Source organism: Toxotes jaculatrix, chromosome 1 (assembly GCF_017976425.1).
Source record: "Toxotes jaculatrix isolate fToxJac2 chromosome 1, fToxJac2.pri, whole genome shotgun sequence".
NCBI classification, from domain to species: Eukaryota; Metazoa; Chordata; class Actinopteri; family Toxotidae; genus Toxotes; species Toxotes jaculatrix.
The window spans coordinates 25,464,620-25,484,709 of record NC_054394.1 but is presented as its reverse complement, the minus strand read 5'-3'; the positions used below and the strand labels follow the sequence as shown (position 1 = coordinate 25,484,709).

The 20,090-nt window shown below is 39.9% G+C and overlaps 1 protein-coding gene across 1 annotated transcript; it reads right to left on the bottom strand.

Moving 5' to 3' along the window:
- Positions 1 to 766: 766 nt before the first annotated feature.
- On the bottom strand, positions 767 to 6,819 carry fgf7 (fibroblast growth factor 7). The gene is made up of 4 exons (XM_041065656.1): positions 6,648 to 6,819; positions 5,588 to 6,250; positions 1,969 to 2,075; positions 767 to 1,814 (listed from the first exon to the last, which is right to left on the bottom strand). The coding sequence occupies exons 2-4, from the start codon at positions 5,871 to 5,873 to the stop codon at positions 1,599 to 1,601; spliced, it is 609 nt and encodes a 202-aa protein (XP_040921590.1). The 5' UTR covers positions 5,874 to 6,250; positions 6,648 to 6,819; the 3' UTR covers positions 767 to 1,598.
- Positions 6,820 to 20,090: the final 13,271 nt, after the last annotated feature.

Below are 20,090 nucleotides of genomic sequence, written 5' to 3'. Positions count from 1 at the left end.
CATTTTGTACAGTGTTATCAAAAACGAGGCCAAATCAGGCTTGAAACCACGGGTACTTAAAGAGATACGACTGAATAACATCAGTAAATGAGGTAAAATAAGGGCATCTGTCTTATCAATGGTCATCATGGAAATCATTAAAAACTAACTTATTTCTCCAATCTGATTTATTTAGTTAATAAGGGTTTATTGAATTTTTGTTACGGTGTGTGAGGAGGATAAAATTCCCTCTTAATCTTACACTAGAGCTTGCTGCCCTGCCTCATAGATTCGTACAGGGCAGAATAAATCATAGTTCATATGCAGATTTTCTTCCTGAGGTTTCATGAAGTGACATTTTTTTCATTAATACCGAACCAAATGGCTTCCAATAATGTTGGGTTAAAATGTTAACTAAATTAGCTTGATAAGCTAGTTGTTGTGAGTATATTGTGAATACTTTTATTTGTCCTAGTGGTCAAAAAACCCATGAATGCAGTCAGTAATACTGTGCTTCAACAGTTGCACTGTTGCACCGCACATTGTAAGGAAAAGGGATGCTAACACATATAATTCATGTGTGTTATATAAATAAAACAAAGAATTGAACACTGTGAAGTATAAAATAGTGTAATGTTAAAGCCAGTGTTAATAGATCAGCGTTGCATAAATAAGATACACTCCTGGTACATTTTTTGTTACTTATTAAAAATGTGCATATCTTAACAGCAACTAAAAAAAAACTCCTAATAAATAAACATATGATATTTTAGTATGCAGGACTGTTAACTCTGATGGAAAGAGACTGCGTAGCGTACACATTTATTATGTTGTTCACTTTGTATTTTAATCTGGATATCTCTTCAGCAGCAGCAGAATATTTTAGCATTTCAAAATTACACCTTGATAATGAAGAGGGAGTCAGTGAGCAGCTACAATGCATTTGACCAGGGTCTGGTTTTCAATGCAGGAAGTACAGACAGATCAAAACAGGTCATCCACAAACAGATCGTCCTACATACTCTAATTTCACCGAACATGCTGTCGTAATCGTATTTATTGTGCCTCTGTTTTGTGTGCTCTGAGCACTTGTACCGTTAAAAAAGACAAGTCCAGCTTGCTTCAGCACATCTAAGTCAAGCCAAATCTCTCTTCTGGACCTTTATGTTGATCACACAGGTCTCCTCATCTGGCTGGGTGTAGATCATCTTTGTAAAAGGATACAGTCCTGACTGTGCGTAATATATTTTACTGTTTTATAAGAAAACACTTAACTGTTTTATAAGGAAATATAATATTTAACTCAAAATAACAATAACATTGAGTAGACTTTAGTGGTTTTACAGTTTGTGTACCACTGCTTTAAGCTATTCCAAATATTTCCGTATTTTCTTGTTTCTGCATCATATTTGAGGATGTTTGAAATACTTCAATGTGCCCATCTTATATCTGTTGTTTTCTCGTATGAAAATGACAACATAATATCGAACATTACACAACTAATCTACAGCTTTGAGGAGAGTGGAGTGTGATGTTGGTAATGAGCTTACATGTGTCTGTTAACATATATAATATGTGATTGAAATCATACACAATTTGTGACTTAGTCCTCTGCTTTTTCAGTCCACCCTCCTCTCCTCCTCCCTGCATTTCATAGGGATGAAGTGAGATGCGATATGCTCCCTCCTGGTCTTCTTCCCTCGCATTGGCCTTCCCTTCTGAGAGAGGGCTATGAACATTTCTTTGCCATTTTTAGTCCACTTTACAGAGGAGTAAGCATTGAAGTAGTTTTCTAGGAAAACCTCCTTGAAGTTGCAGTTTTCATTGTAGGTATCCTGTAATGGAAAGACATAAAAGCATTAATATCATTTCTTGGTCTTGGATATTCAAATGGATATTTTGCAGGGTTAGGGTTGCCTGTTTTATTTCTGCTTGATTGTCAATTTGCTGAAAATAGCGTATGATTTTTCTCACTGAGAAAAATATTACCATGCCTTGCAGCACTCCAGCCTTGCTCATAGAGATGTAACGCTGACTCTTCACACCTTTGATGGCCAGTATGCCCCCCTCAGACACTGTCCTGATCTCCAGGATACCTGCCAGACATTCACACAGTTAGGAAAATGAGACATATTACAGGACAGATAAGACACTATCAACATCCAGCCTTCACTCCAGCGCCACACTGCTCTCAACATTCATCTTCATTAACAAACGGGATGGAAGTTCCTGTAGTTAATCAGTCTGTGGTCTCTCTGGCTTTATTCAAGCCTTGTTAACTGGCCTGGGTGGCCATTACACAAACCACAACCTATGCCATAGCACATATGGGAGACAGATTAGGCCTCTCTCTCCTGGGATTGAGAAAACTACCTCCTTGCATGTGCTTTGCACGCTACATTTTAGGCCCGCTCTTCAAATCTGTGGGAGAGTAAAAACATTGATGTTTAACTATTTTGGTTTGTGATCTTGTTATTATTTCATAATGCAACTTAAGAACGAATTGTATGTTAGACTGTATTTCTGGGGAATACTCCTGGAGGCATAATTTTAATTAGCAATTAAAATATTTTGTTGAAGCAAATCACACTAGACTTTGCACTGAAACACAATGAAGGTAATATCTTAAGACTTGGTGCTTTACTGGTAAATGCAAGAATAACAAGTCACAGTGTGCCATTTTGAAAGGCTGAAACTAATTACATATTTAAAAATAGAAATGCAGATCATGGGTACAGGACTGTTTCTACGTCTCCAAAGAAAATGATCTTGCCTGAGCAGTATTTGCAACAATGATACAGTATGGCTTTTCACCTCCCTTGAAATTTAAGGAGATAATTAATTATCTTGCAACACAGAAATATGAAAATACCAGCCAGGTCCAAGTCATAGACTTTTAAACTAAATAAAAACCTTGCTGTTAATTTTTACAGATTGTAGAAATTCTTTCATTTGACAGGCAGAGGAAAGAGGGAAGAAGTCTATCAAAGCTGCTCAGACTGACATTGAGCATGCAGCATTTTAGTGTTTGCTAGATCACAAACAGATGGCAGTCTCCCAATCTTGGAATGTTGTTTGTGTTCTCCTTGCACTTGATATTTGACTTAATATCATTGCCCTTTGACTGTGTCCTGATATTTGTGTAACCCTGCTTTTCTTTTCCCTTGTTTGATTTTATTTATCATGACTTGAGGTGAAGGTGGTCTCAAAGTTCAAACTGACGCTGTTAAATCTTAATTTGTAGACCCACCGTATACACATTCAGAGTCAGCTGACCTTTCATTCACGTTCAATTGCATGTCTCGAGTAGGGATTTCAGCCTGAGCGTGAAGCTTTGACTAGTGTGTTTTTATTTAGAAGCATAGCAGCTTGTAGCATGCGCTTGTGGCATGGAAGTGCTGTTCCCATAATAATACATGTATTAGATGGAACGCATTTCCACACACACATTTTGTTAACATTTTGGCTTTGATGCAGATAGTCTCTCAGGCTATCCTCAGCTTGAATGGATTTGTCATCACTTGCTGATCCAGCCCCTGGCTAAGCAAACTAACTCGTGGGTAAGCCCTAATTCTGCTTTTTCTGAACAGAGTTTGACTGTTGCAGACAGCCTTCCAGGAACAGTTCATTTTAGATTAATGTTGACTGCTTCTTGCTAAATGCCTTGTAATTATACAGACAATAACATATGACAACATGTAGAAATTAATGTTCATAGCTTACATTCACTTTGTCTTCAACTGAAAATTCTCTTTTATCAAACTTTATCTGTACCAAAGCTACAAAATAATCCATATCTTTATCAGATTATCTGTATTATTGTTTGGCATTTATTTCTAGTAATTTGAATTCCCTGTTTTCTTGTCATCACGCTGTGGTTTAGAATTTGTTGATTGACTGCATGGAAGCTGTTTATCTGCTCTTTGCTGTGGCTTAACACAACCTTTTATTGACACTATTATCACATTTTGATTAAACTCAAATAAAGCTATGTCATGGTCTTTCACAAACCTACATGTGTTTGTAATTACCATTTACTTTTTTGTTGGAGTAAACCCATGTTACATCACACATGTAACATGGGTTTGTTTTCTTTTGAGGATTTGTTTAAACGTTGAGGACAAAATTGTACTATAAAGTATTGCAAAACCCCTGAGCAGAACATACACATTTTTTTTTTTTTTTTTAGAAACGTTTCTACAGCACAACTGTTTTTGTCTATGTTGCCCAATATCAGTGTTTACAATGTGTGACATTTTAGATCTCTATGCTTTGTGCGTACAAAAGCTTCAATGAAATAACAAAATACGCATTGTAGACATTTGGCTTTTTTTTGTCAAAACAACCCTTTGAAATATAATAAAGTTAGAAAAAACATGTTGTGTGGTTCAAGAATTGAGCTCACTGGAAGTAAGCCAATATTTTTGTTGCAGAGGCACACAGAATGTGGAGGCCACAAATAATACAGTTTCTCATTTTGGTTTCTTCCATTCGTGTTCCCTTTATGCAATCAGCTTTTCAGGACATCTTGTTCATGACACCCAAAAAGTATGAATCACTGATTTATGACATATATATCTGCCCCACGCTGGTCTTTTCAAAGGCTTATTGGTTTAATTTCTGTGTGCCTTTAGCGTGCGATTGTCAGCCACATGTGGGTGTATCAATTTTTCTGTCTTTCATTGCCAGTTGTTGCACAAGCATCTTTTCCATGAGGCATCTCTCTGTCAAAGCCAACATTCCAGCCACAGCCGCACTGTCAGATAGGAGGAAATGATAACTACTTAAAACATCCTCACCATGACAGAGATTTGCAGTAGTGTCTAAAAACAGTAGCTTGAAAAAAATGTTCCCTCTAAAGCAACAATTTCCAGTGTTAAAATGCAATTACCATGGCTAGCAAACAAAATTAGCCATGCAGTTTCAGGTATTATTTGACAAATTTTACTTTCATTTGAATGGAACAGTAATTTTGGACCAGACACAGTACGGTGGCTGCCTCTGTGTGAGATGTCAACTGCCAACCATAGGTTCATCAGTAGGTGAATACTGTTTTTCATAATTTTTCCATTTCTAATGTTCATGCCAATTCTTTGTCCCAAGATTTCAACTGACACCGTGGAAGAGTAAATCAGGCTAAACAAATGTGAGTTTGACAAGTGTGAGTCCGAGGTCGCAGAGGCCCATCAGTCCCATCAGTCTCAAAGACCCTTCAGTTTACTTCATTACAGCCTGTGTTTACATGATGTTATGGTTTGACAAGCCAAAACCCCCACCTGCTTCATTTTACCTCTGTCACTTTGGCTGTTTTAACAGAGACATATAACCCATTAACACTGTGATTACACTGTGGAGAACTCTGTACAATAACACCTCCCACGTGCTTCTGTGCTTGACAGGCCAAAGGTTCTTTACTTGTTCAGTGGAAAATTTCACAACTGAACTCTGCATAGCAGAGTTAAAACATTTCACATTCCAAGTCCCCGCCTTCATTCAAGTTGTCTCATGTTCGGAAGATATATTTTAGAATTTTTTTATTGCTAATAAATGCTGAGGAACCTGCAGAGAACCATTGCTATTATAATCAGACAAAAAGAGTCATCCTTACTGTAGCAGTCGGTGGCATCTTGAGTCCCATTGATATTGCCTTTCTCATCAATTGTTAGGAACCACTGCGTGCGGCTGAACAGCTGTCGGATACGCACATCTCCTCCCTCCATGTAGTCGTAGTTCCTGGTGTGGCGCTCATGTTTGGAGCAGTTCATGATGGCGGCAAGTTGCTCTGGAGTGCAGTCACTGTAGACCACACACACACTGCCAAACAGGAAGATTGCATGCAGGTACAGTCCCGGGAACAGATTTTGAAGGTTCCATGTCAGCATCCATTTGCGCATTATAATACAATGCAGTGGGGATCAATGAACAACATACTGAAATGTGAGATAGAGATCTGTGCACTATCCCTCAGCCCAGCAACCCCCCGACCCTTGATTCGTGACCCCTTGTGTTGTGACCTCCGGGTCCCAGTTCCTGCGGCAGTCCTAGTCCTAGTGGGATGTTGCAAGAGGTTGGTTGTGGAGGAGGCTTTATGAAGGTGGCTGGGGTTGGCTGAAAGTGTAGATTGGTCTGAAGAAGACGGGTGACAGTGTTAAAAGATGATGGCTCTCTTTAGTCCTCAGTGACGGTGCGCGTTGACTGCTCCATCCTCTTGAGACCATAGTCCAACAAGGGACATCATAATCCAGTTCAGGAAATGTTATACACCATGTCACTGTAAAGGAAAAAAAAAAATAACATAGACCTGTTTGATTCTTGTTAAAGCACCTTCAAAAACATTATTAAATGGTTCACCCAGTTCCAAAGTAGAGCTCCCATAAATTTTCAAACAACATTCAAAAAGCAAAAATGTTTTTCTGAGTTCATATGAATATGGATTATACATTTTCCAACAGTAAATCAAAATTTCTGTGGTATACTTTGACAGACACACATCTCCCTGGCGTGGGACCCAGAACAGTGAAATATTGCATAAATGCTGCTGGATTGCTTCACAAGTCTATAGTCTATAATCGCCTCTGTATCAGTATACATACATTATGTACATTCAAACAAACTATGCTGCTTGTCTTGTTAAAAATTAGTTTATATTTTATAGTTTAATGACTTACATGTGCTCTGAGGGATGACAGGAGTTGTCAGAGGTGTGTTCCTTTTCAGCAGGAGTTTTAATTTGAAGACTCTTTAGTTCTACAGCTGTAGTCTCAGTTGTAAACCAAGTCCAGTAATGCAGTAAAACTAAACAAGAGCTTGGAGCTGCTGTCAATTCCCATGGATGTCTCCCTGATTCTGGCAGGCCGACTCTGTGCATCTTCCACTGTCGCTGTGCACTCTGCTTAGATAAATGCCTCCTGCTGACCTCACTTGAGAGCAATTAGATCCCAACCAGTCAGCTGTCCCTGGCCGAGATGCAATGGAGGAACACCCTCTGCCTGCCTCTCGCTGCCACTCACCCACTGGACATGAGAGGGAGCTATAAACTCTTAGAACTCCAGGCTCTCCTTGGTATGCACTCCTAAATACTTTAAGAACATTTGCATGCACACTCACTCTTGCAGAACTTACTACAACCTCTGCCTTTTCCAAGAAACATATTGCACTTAAATAGGTTTGTGCTGTGCATGCTACAGATCTCACAGTGACTCACATTCACCCAACTGATGGTTAAGATATTTGCTCTAATGACTAAGCTTTGAAGAATTTCTTCCCTATCATTTTAAATGTCACAATTAATTAGTGGTTTTACTCAGCTGCACTGAATCAATGGTAAAGATTTATTGACTCAAGTAAAAAAAAACTTCAAAGACACCCTTTAGTTCTCATTCTTATTGAGTGCAATAGTGGGAAGTAATAAGTTATGGCTGACAGGTATCCATCCAAGGGGAGAAAAACAGAAGACATAACTGCTCAGAAGTAGTCATCTCCATGTCAGGGGTCATGCACTCTTTCACTTTTCGTGTTTGTATTTAAAGTCACAATTTATTACCTTACATACCTGGCCTTTCATTGGACTCACTACTTCAAAAGTTTATATGGGCCCTAATGACGCTCTCCCCCGGGGAGGTCAGGGCTGCAGGCCTGAGAGAGAAGGACTTCTGGCCGCAGTAGGTTTCTTTCTCATCTCTAAACTGGTGGTCGTAAAGACCTGATCTATTAGGTGTCACTCTGGCCTGTTCATCTGTCCCTTTTATCACCTCAGAGACAGTTCACACTCTGGTCTTTTGGATGCACAGACTAGGGAAACATCACTTAACAAATCACTCCAGGCAGCCACCATACTACAAACACCAGGGAACTAGATCTTAAGATTAAAGCAAAATCCTAGATTTTCATAAATGAATATTTTGAATATAAATAGAAATGTAATTTCATTACATATTGTTCATGTACTTTGTAGCCACTATGTTGATTGAATCCAAATTAAAAATAATTTTCCAAACAGGTACAGGTTTATGAGAATTTTACAGAACCATTGTCCATTGTTGCCACCCTCTCATGGTGGAGGGGTTTTGCAGCTATGTTGTCAGGAGCAGGTAGCACCTGGTCGGGTCCCCTGAGGCAAATTGCTCCCAAGAGAGGGACCAGACAAGGCGATTCCAAGACCCTTATGAACTGGCCTCAACATAAATGAGTGAACTTGCATGGAACTGGGAAACTGGGGCCCCCTCCTGTAGCCAGGCCTGTAAGGGAGGCTTGCAGGCGGGACCTTAGTGACTGGGCCCTTGGGGTCTGGTCATGCTCAAAGCAATGCAGGGTCTCCATGTGGGCTCACTTCCTGTGTGGATATGTGTTGGGTTATAGTGCCATGTCAGTTGGTTGTGAGGCAAAGGTGGGAGCCTTGGAGGACTGATCCTTGACTTCAGATTGTCACTTCAGCTGTCCTCACCCTAATGGGCAGCATCAACTAACGAACAAAACTCCTAGATGGGGGCTGAACTCTGTCCTTTTAGAAAGATGCATTAGTTGAAAGGCATAGAAGGATTTGGCGATAAAATAAACCCCCCAGTCCCCCAAGAGTGTTGCCATTATGCATCTGTGTGTTGAAGAATAGAAGGCTCTGACTTTTGCCTATGTCTCTGTGCTGTCTGGGTAGAGTCATGGAGAGGGCATTGACTGACACACCTTCTGTGGAGAAGGCATATCCTGAGGAGTTAGGGGCAGCCTAGTCTATCTCTCTTTCGGACAACAGTGAGGTCGTTGCATGGAGGTCAGGAACATTTTTTTAGGGACTGGCTTCTGTACAAAGTGAAGAAAATATCTTCAGATCTTCTTCATGAGTAAGACTGAGAGTGAGATTGGCAGGTGCATTTGAGCAGCAAGACACCAAAATGACTAGTCTTCCTTTGTTCTGACCCTCACCTACCATGATGCCGTCAAACTGAAAGAATAAGATCACAGTTACAAACAGTTCATCATGTGTCAAATATCTATAGTCAGGAACTGAGATATCCCACTTATTTCCAACAAGTATCTCTATGTCTCATTCCATCAGACATCCACATGCTGTCCATATCATGGCATTTGGTATGAGGCTGGGATGCTGAAAGAATAGAGGGTTTGTATCATTAGATAAACAGTGACTCACCTAGGGTTGAGTCAGTAGGAACAAGGAAATGATGCCTAGGGGCACGGCTTGATGCTGTAATTGAAAACTGAGTCAAGTGAAAATGTAAAGGTACAAATGTAGGAAGCTGAAAGGTCCAACAGCATCTGTGCATGCCGCTGTAACACCTCTTGAATAGTTGACTGCAACACTTAGATGTACCTCTTTGTAGAGTTTTTACAAGAGGCCCAGGTTCACAGGTTAAGGACGGCACCATTTACCTTACACGACGAGGAAAAGGGAGACAAGGAAGGCAGCCTTCAAATTCTCTTTAACATTTTAGGCTTTTGTGCTCTCTCTTTGTTCTTGAAAGATGTTTGGGCTTACATTTTCTTTGACTCACAAAATATCAGATTAGCTTCTAATCTCTGAATGGATTAGTTACAGGAACTGGTTTTCCCAAGCATTCATTGCTAAAGCAGTCACCTGTTATGCTTGTCAAAATTCTCTTACTGTTAGTGTTTTTGCCATCAGAGACTGTAAAATGATCTCCCCGAGGACTGTATCAGATTTTAAATTACTCCTTAAAACATATGCAGAGACTTTTAGTTGTTTCTTTCTTTCTTTTTTTATATTTTTAGGTGTTTTTCTTTATAATAGTAATAATGATATTAATAATGATTATTATTTATAGTAGCTGTAGTCGTATTAGTAGTGGCAGTAGCATTATTTAATGCAATGGAAGTATAATTGAAGGGTAATGTAATGTCACAGTAAAAGCATGATAAGGCTGCTTCAAAGGGCTTTTCTAGCATTCCTGGAAACTGAGACTTGAAAGCTGCACGTGCGACCTCAGTTGACACATTGTGTGTATGTTATATATGTGATCCAGAGTGACTTGTACTTTATTCTTGTGTGTGTGTGTGTGTGTGTGTGCATCTGCGTGCGTGCATACAGGTATGTGTGCGTGCAGGTAGTTTGGTTTTATAGCCTGAATGGCTGCCTGCTGCCGTTCAAGGATCAAAGGCCCAGCACTGTCTGGAGTTTACAGTAGCATAGGAAGTGCAGTGGCCGTGAGGCAGGCCCACTAGACCTGCGTGAGTGAGCCTCTTTAAATCTCAATGACTGTATGCCTTCATTCCCATCAGTCTGTCTTGCTACTTTGTTTATCTCTGTCTTTCTTTCTTTTTTGTTCTGAGTTATTTGCTGTTTTTTCGAGTGGAGGTCAGCGTTTAAAATCTTACAGCTCCTTTTAACTGATTCCCATATTTGAATGTACTGTTGAATGCTGTTGAAGCCAGTGGAGAGCCAGTGAGGGTTTAGATGATTGCAGTGAAACACGCAAACATGCAAGCTCACAGTGATCTCAAATCCCATTCCAACTCCAAATTCAGACTAACCTCCAGCACCAGTCTCAGAGCCTTGCTGCGTGTCAGCCTGTTTCATCCAGCACAAAGTCACATTGAAATTATTGTCACTTGCTTTCATTGCTGCTTTTTTTAAACCTAACTTTTCCTTCACTTTACTAGTTTTCATAGACATAAGTGAAGAAAAATGTAATTGTTACAGTAGTTTATTTTTGTCTTTCTGGGAAGTTTTAATTAAAAGGTTGTTACGCAAATCACACCACACATCACTTCATTGTCTGAAGTCTCAGCAGATAAGCAGCTGTTCAGCAAGTTGTTTCCAATCCCTCCTATTCAGGACAAGAATATTGCTTTGTGATTAATCACACTGTTATACCTCAAGAACCTCTTGGAGTGTTAGCACACGAATCCAGAATTTATGATAGTTTCCACTATTACTGCCGAGACATCTGCCTACACACAGTGTCTGCTCTCAACACTCTAAAAGCATTCCTGGAGAGAGAAGAGCCGCTGTGTCTGTATGTGTGTGTATGTGCTCTTTACCCTGTTTTCTAGTGATATGACTGCATTATGCTGGGAGAGTGGATCGTGTCTAAGGTCAATCTATACTTAGCACTGTTTGGGTTTAGCTTTTGCTTTCTAAATTCCATGATAATTGGGGATCTCTAGGGATGAAGCCTCACAACATTAGCTCCAACTATAAATAACTGTAGCTTACAAACACACACACACACACACACACACACACACACACACACACACACACACACACACACACACACACACACACAGTACACCCACACTCACACGCACATATATCCACACACACACACACAATGGTGCACTTTTTTCACACATATTTTTGTGATACCAGCAAACAGTTGAACTGCTCGTAAGGTTCAGTTCAGTTCAAAAAGTGAAATATGTTCGGTTCACTTGGAAGCGGTCACAAACAAAATCCTTAATTCATATCGATTGCTCTTCTTTTCCCGCCAGTATCACGTCTCTCCAAAACCAATATCACCTTCTCTCAGTGATATGCAGCCAAACCATCAATGTGATTGATTTGAATGAGATTAAAAGTGTTATTTTTGTGTTTAAAAACTTAATCTCAGTAAATAAGATATGCTTTAGCTCCCTATATATGTAGTTCAGATTCTTTTTTTCTGTTAAATAACTTTATACAAATCAGATGAGTCCAAAAATGCATTTTTCACAAGTTAGATATCGTCTCACTAAAAGAACAGATTTCAAGTGTTGAGGCTTTACTCACCATTTAAGGTAGTGTACAAAGGGAATAGTGAAGCTTTGTCTGTGACAGCAGGCTTTGCAGCACTCTGTTAACACTGCAAGCTTATACACAGTGTCACACATGCATACACACACGCACACATAAACACTCTGACTCGGCTCTGCTCTTTGAAGCTTTTCTTCCTGGGTCCTGCTGACACACTGAGTGTTAGTGCAGTTAAAAGTGACACATGGTCACAGCTCAGGTTGTCGCTGCCGCTGTCTCTGCCTGGTCTGAGGTGTGAGATGGAGGTTGCCTTAGTCTCCTTCAGTAAATGTGTTTACCCACAGGGATTTCTTATGAATGCAACCTGAGTGTATTGAATGGAATATTTACGGTCACCTGATTTTAACACCATGCTGAGGGCATTGTTTGCTTTTGAAATGTAATATAAACCTCTGTCGTCTGGTCCTAGACTTTATCTGAGTGACAGTTTGTTTTTTTTCTGTATAGCGCACATTGATTCGTTGTCAGGCACACTTCATGATGTTGCAGGCAGTTGCAGTGCATTAGGGCCAGTGTAATCGGCCTTGTTAGAGAATGTGAACCGGTGTTGTGCTTCATTGTCGGGGGAATATGCTGATCCCATCTAATGCAGGAACAGCTGTTAGGGATCACAGTCTTAACTGCTCACCATATCTGCTCATGTATCAGAAAAAGCAGGGCCTTACTTACAAAAACATGCTCTGCCTTAGTGGCTCTAAAGGAGAAAGATGTTCTAAAATAAGCACTTTGAGTTTTGAGTCAGAACTAGTTTACATAGAAACATCTAATTCTGTTTGCATTTATAATTTGACGCATAAATGCACGGAGGAAGGATGCCAGCTGCTTTCTGGACAAGAACCTTGTTGTTACCCCTCATGTAATGTCATATTCTCTTCTTGCGTACGGGATTTGACTCCTGCTGTTCTCCCTCAGGTTGTTTGACTGGCTCATATGTTTCTTTGGCTCAGCTTTATGAATAATATCACTTGTGTTCAGGGTATTTCAGCAGGGACAGTCAGACCAGGTAGCCATGTGTCATTTCCACCACGTAGCCAACCAGTTCCATTACTCACACCAGTCTACATTGTGCAGACCTGAGTTTTTAACAGTCTGAGCTGCAGGAGATGTAGAAGTTGGGTTTATTGGTGAACAATAAATGGATTCTTGAATAGTCTTCCAAAAATTGCATCAAAAAGGATGTTTACAAGGGTATATTTTCCCACAAATTTAGAGAAAGACTATAGTTTTGAAGTTTGAATTTTGAAGCTACATTTCTGCTTTTTATATGAATGTCTAGTTTTCAACCAGGCAACCCCAGCTCCACTTTTCATCACATTCCACTGACTCCTTTTTGGTGCTTGCATTAGGTTCACATCAGTAGTGGCCACTAGCACAGCACCCGCGTCATTTCGGTTAATGGGCCGGAAATCTCAATCCAAACTCTGTGTGTGGTTCCTCTGTGGTGCAATGAGCCAAACTTGATTCGGTCTCCAGTATCCCTTTCTGTTTTCAAAAATCGCTTGAAGGCCGACTGTTTCTGGGAGTACTTACTCACCTAATGCCCCTTCTCTTTCTCTATCCCTCTCTACTTCATTTCTTCATACACCTGCAAATATTGTGGCTCTTTTGTCAGGTGAAGCGTGGAACTGAGTGTTAAAGCACTTTTTCCTCAAAGACCAATCTATTCTGGCTTGGACTAAACATCATTTGTACACCACTTTGCACAAAATGAATAAAAATGTAATGTAAAATTGTCCCTAAGCACAGTCTCAGAGAGGCATTAACATGGCTATAGACTTTTTTCAGTTATGCTCTCTGGCATTAAGTGCACCTCTGTGATTTTTACAACATGGAGTTATTCTGGAAAATGAGCACATTGATGGAAAAGAACACTAGTGTAATCTATCAGTGCATATGGTTCATGTTACATTATATTGATGCAACTTTTCATACGGCTTACAGTCTGTGAAAGTTCTACACAGTGCTCATATTTCACAAGCAGAACAGTGGGTGGTAAAAGGTACATTTTTTATGATCATTGTATGTCATTTGTTATTTCTATTGGCCTTTTGCTCTGCTCAGCCAGTTCTTGGAAGGTTGAATGGCTGCGGTCACGTCCACATGAAGCACCGCTGAGTTTTTAACCTTCATGTCTGAAAGTGAAGCCTGTAATGTTCACGGTACAATTATCTCTAAAGTAAATCGTTTATTGGAAAATAAGCTATTGAAAAAAACAATAAAAACTATAAAATGCTAAATTCACTTCTGTGGAATGCTAAATTCCACACCAAATTTAAACTATCTCCCAGCATGTACCACCAGCATATGCATGGTATAACTTGTAAACCATTACAAGTTTATGCATACAGTGTTCTTCCTCTGTTTTTACAGGTTACCTTGAGAAGCACCCGTCAAACAGACCAAAGTTAAACTTGTTCTTTGGACTGCTGGGAGGCTACATCATCGCCATAACTGGCCACCGAAAGGGTGTCATCATCAGTATGATGCGGGAGGAGGTCAAGAATGCAGACAGAACCAAGGCGGAGGGGGTCTCGCTCAGGGAGTAATTCATTGTAGAACCGCCACTGTGCATAGATAACAATTAAAGAGACTGCTACTGTTTACTGATTTTAGCTTTTGAACAAGATAATTCTGATAATCTGCCATGATGCCTCAAAAAGGAGCTTGTTACATATAAGTCACAGTTATGCAGCTAATAGACACATGATAGTTACATACATTAAAGCCAAGTGCTGAATATATCTTCTATTTTTTTTTTTTTTTACCAGTATGAGTTTTGTTGACTTTATTGTTGCTGAAAAACCACTTGTTGCTAAGTTCAGTATCAGATCTGGACAATTCAAATAAATTGTGATCATAACTACTCCCAGCAGGCATGTCTTGTCTAAAGAGACATTTATTTAGAGAATTATCGGAAATTAATACATCAGATAACACTAGCAGATTGCTGTCATGGCCTTTTTCAGAACCACAGTTGCTTTCCTCTTTGACACAAAATACTTCCAGATGAGTGTCTCATTATTACTTTGAGTCTCTGCATTACTCTCTCTGTCCTGTTTTTCTCACCTCAGCGTCTTTTTCTAGCTGTTGCCTCTTTGTCACGTTAGCAGCATCTGTCTGTGATTCTCTAGCCATACAGCTGGAGTGCAGGTTGTTTTACATGTTAAACCCCCTTTTAAAAACAGACTAACAAATAACGTGCTAATAAAATGCCATGGTTCATCAAGGTACAGCACATTCTAGTGTAATCATAAAAAGTTGGGCGGGGGGTTCAAACAGCAGGGTGCAGTGATAATAACATTGTGAGATTCAAACACAACATGGATATTAACTCTATGAAAAGAGCCATGCGTGGGGCTTCCCTGAGCTAAATGGGGCACTTAATGAACCTGGCTTAAATCTGGCATTAGAGTGGGGATGTAAAAAAGGAGGGCTGTTGTGCTGGGGGGCTTGGGAACAATGCTGTTGTTTTTTTTTTTTTGTTATTATTATTATTAGTTTTTTTTATTTACAGTTTTCAATTTAATATACAGAACAACACAAAGAAAATACAACATCAAGTGGAACTCTACCAGAATAAAACAAAAAAGCTGCTAGACAGATTAAGTCTTATGTTTCTAGTTTCATGGCTGTAAACTGGCCAGTGACTCTGCAGTGGTGTGAGTTCTCTCTTTTGTGCTGGCCCACATCATCAGATTGACTGTGATGATCTTAAAGTGAATGTGTCATTAATATTTCACGTACACTGTTCAGGACTACTGCAGCACATGTGCAGGACAACAGGCAGACAGATCTCTTCCTTGTTATCTGGAGAGCCTCTGGACAGGACACGCAGATATACTGGCCCTGTAATACTGATTTAGATAAAGTCATGAAATAAAAATACTGATAACAGAGGAATGTCATATGTTTAACTCTATTTTTTTAAATTATATTGATGTTGATATAAAAAATGAAAGTATGTCAGACTCACTAAATCCTTGTTTTGATTCTCTACATGGATACTGAAGTAATATTATACAAGAACTACACTCTATAATGCTGCAAAATAAGTTGACAGAGGTGACGGCGAAGATTTTTTTCAATACTTTGTGATAGTGTTTCCCACTGACAGGCTGTAACACTGCTGCTGCCTTCATGAAATCGTTAGGTTTAATCAATGACTTGGAACTGGGATGATGTTTATGATAACAGTGGCTGATTTGGCTGGTAACAGGGACAACCCATGCACCTTGTAATTTCACTGTAGCTTCACCTTTTCAGTCTTGTTATTGTCACCAAGTCCACCAGCACACTGTTTACACTTACACTGCCAGCATACACCACTGTAAAACTCACATCCGTATCCATGCTAGAAGCTGTGCGTTCTGTTATAACAAACCAGAAAACAAAATTGTTAGGTGAGTGATTGTTAGACAGACTGTTAGATTTTGATTACTAGTGGTCAAAGACTCCACAGGGAACTTTTAGGTTTGGTCTGGGAGTGTTGACAGAGAAAAGTCCATGTTGTTCTTTATACAGTGTCCATAAAAGACCATTTCAGGCTCAGTGGTCTAAGCTGTACACTGTCAGGCCAGCCATCAGCTTCAGCTACACTTTGTCAGCCATAGCTGTATCTAGGCTCTGCTGTGGCATTAGCATAATGCTAACATTTATATGCTAGCAGCCTTCTCAGTAGAAAACAGGTGAAGTTATTGGAATTTGCCCAAGACTGCGCTAGCTGAACAATGTTGACAGGAACTGCCTGCTCTAATATTTTAATCTCTTTCATCACAAAACACAATTGATACCAGGCACTTTGTACCATGGGAAAAAAATGATCCTGTAAGAAGCACATTTTTAGTGATCGGTCTTGATGGGTCTTGGTGTTACAGAGCAAATTGTTGTTTACAATCAGCTTCCAGAATCCTGATAAGTATCTACTGTATTCACAATAATATACTTTACTGATTTACTACCGGGCAACATGTGTGAGAAGTTTTAAAATCCAAAAATAAAATGTGTGCCCTGAAAGTAAATTCACTTAACAAAAAAACCCAAAGAATGAATGCCCCCCCTCCCAAAAAAAAAATAAAAAAAACAAAGAAAGTGAATGCTCTGTGAATCCCTTGTATGGAACACTTGAGTTGTGGTGTGGTTTGGAGTTGTTACAGACATACAGACAGCAGGAGAGGCCAGCAAGGGAGGCGGTGAGTGGAGACACCTCCGGTCAGTCATAAGACACACACACACAGACACACTAATCAGCTGTCCTTCACTTCTGTATCCGTAATGATAATTAGTGAAAATAATAACCAGATAAAAAGGACTCATGATCAGAATTAATCTCCCTCAAGTGAAAGGCCAAATAAAATTCTTTCTGGGGCAGAGCTCGTTTTGGATCCATCTGAAGTCCTCCTTAATCTTCTCATAGCTACTGGCTTTAGTGGAGCCATAACCATAACACTGAGTCACTCAACTGTTCATTGGCTTCTGAGAGGAATGTCTGTGTCATGTGTTATGATAGAAGTTAACGAGAGCCAGTATTTTGTGTTTTATTTTCATAACCCTCATTACAAAAGGCTGACAAGTTCATGGATTCGTGAGTACACACACACACACACACACACACACACACACACACACACACACACACACACACATACACACACACACACACACACACACACACACACACACACACACACACACAGATTGAATACACAACTGGGAGTTTAGATGCAAGGATTTCTCAAAACATGGAGCAAAACAAATATATTTGATCAAGTTTACATCTATTGCTTTCAACACTGAACATAATCTCTGTGGTATTTACACGTTTATTTGCATCTACAAGTTAGTCATCATTCATGAGTGTTTGTCTAACTGGATCATCTCTGTAGATGTCATGTGTAAGTCAATCTGCAAATGTGTTCGAGTGTGTTTATGTCCGTGTGATGTATCCATGTGGTTTTATTTTTGACAAGTAAAGCACCGCTGTCTGTGGCTTTTAGATAACAGTGCCTTTCAATCTCTGCTGTGCCTCCTTCTCTGTCTCATTGTCAGGATGGATGTCTTTTTAATGGTGCGGGTGGGAGAAGCAGAGCAGAGCTGGAGAACAGGAGCTGATGCTGGAAGGAGAACAGACACATTACTCCTATGAATTCCTGATAGCAGCTAACTCGCCAGGAAGTTTCTGCGTCTGCCTCGTGTGACTGGCCTCGAGCTTGCTCTGTGATTAGATGATGATCTATATTATGGCATCACACCAGGTTTTCCTCCATTTCTCTTGTCTGTAATTCCATCTGCCTTTTTTTATCAGCCATGACCTTCATCTCGCACTGCTCAGCGTCACTGGCTGAGCATTATTCTTGCAAGGTCACAGGTCAGAGTTTCTTAGTGTTTCATTAAAGTCCTCTATCACCGCGGAAGCCTAGACTTGCCATGAGGGGAGCAGAGTTTTGCAGCTAGACAGAGACAGATGAACAGTAGTTGTTCGTGTAGAGAGCAGGTGTTGTCTGGAGGAAGGAGCCTGGTGCGTGTTGTGAATGTGTATATGTGTTTGGGTGTGTGAGTCCAACAGAGACCCGTTTGAGACAACATGCATGCAAGAGGCCAGGACACAGGCCAGAGGAAATAACTTTTGTGAACAGTTATGTCCTGAACTGGCCTGGTTTATAACCAAAGGTGTGCTGCTGTCATCTGCTTGAACAAAGCAGTCTACTAAACCTACAAGGGCAGCATGTGTTTCTGTTTACCTGCGACATCTGTTGTAGGGAATTAGTCATAAAAAACACTTGAAACATTTACTTAACTGCCATTTTGCTTAGTAACAAAGCACGCATACTGAAAACAGTAAACATTATGAGTGAAATATTAAAACACTTACTGAATTATGAACTACGTAATTAGTGTTTTTTAAAAAGAAATTTCCAGTTAAATGTGCATGATATTCAGACGTAAAATTGAACTGTAAAAGGTGAGAAGGGATTGTTGCACTTGCAGCTTTGCTTTATGCATCTTTATCACAGTTTTTTACCTTTCCACTGTGGAGGGTCATTGAAATTAATTGAAATTATTTTTTGAAACAAAGATTGTAGTGACGTTCATTCTGGTTGTGTTGAAATTTGCTGTTTATGTGGCTCACCTGGTCAGTAATTCTGCAGTGTTTAGAAATGTATGCATGTCCTTTTAATTTTGCGAATGTGAATGAAATTGTCGATTAAGGCAGCACTAATGTTGGCTGGACTGTACATCGCTTATATGTGGCTTTGGAAAAAAGTGCCCAGATGAACAAATATAAACATTTTACTGTGTAAAGTGTGTGGTCATGGACGTTTTACCAGGAGTGCAGGAGGTGTAAAACCCTTATCATGAATTCAGTTGAAAGCACTGACATTTTAATTACTAAATAATTTTCATGATTTTGTTAACAGAGAAGATACTATCTTATGTTACGTATTGGTAGAGGATAGTAACGGTTAGCCCCCTTTCCCCACTGACACCCCACTCCCCCGAAATTATTTCAGCCTTGTACCCCTAGTAGAAAAGTCTGAATTGCCTGTCTTTCTGGCATGCTTTTCCCATTAGCCAAAGAAGACATTGTTCCCCTATTTGAGAAGATGACAGGCTGAAAGGATGAAAACACTGAATAAACAGTCCTGTCCAAATGGAGGGATAGCATGAGTTTACAGATTAGTCCTTCCCACAGGGCGGAGGGGCCTGTTTCACAATGTGCTTTCACTCAGCCCATATCTTGAGTTGCGTGAGAGATTTCCATATCTCAGACACTCTTGTAAATCACAATTGAACAGTAGTAACTCAGAGAATGAACTCCAAACACGTCTGCTTTCAATTTGGGCCCAGGGGTCCTGCCAAGGCCTGGGCAGGCTCAGGGACCACCCCTCAGTGCAGATTTACTGGCCTCATCACTTCTTAGGACTGTAGAAACGCCTGCTCAGCTCCCGTCACACTACGACACACACCTCACACCTATACAGCTGGGGGTGAGTGAGGTATAGGATGGTCTGTGTGGAACCCCACAAAAGCACATATTGATGGCATGCATGCAGAAAAGGAAAGTGGTCACATAAAAGGTCTAGCATGCAATTTTCTTTTTCTTTATTTCGCCTTTTATATAAAATTGTAACTTTCTATGCATGACATTCTCAAAAATGTAAATAGACAAGTTTTAATATGCGCTTCATGAAGAGATTTCTTTGCTGACATAATGTGAATCTTTGGTTTAGAAAAAAGAAAACTTCTCGGATTCACTGTGCGTGCTTCAAAATTCTGGCTCTATCTGGTCTTTAAAATTACACGATTCGTGCAAGCCCAGAGAGTTATATTTTCTCTCTCCAGCCCGCTG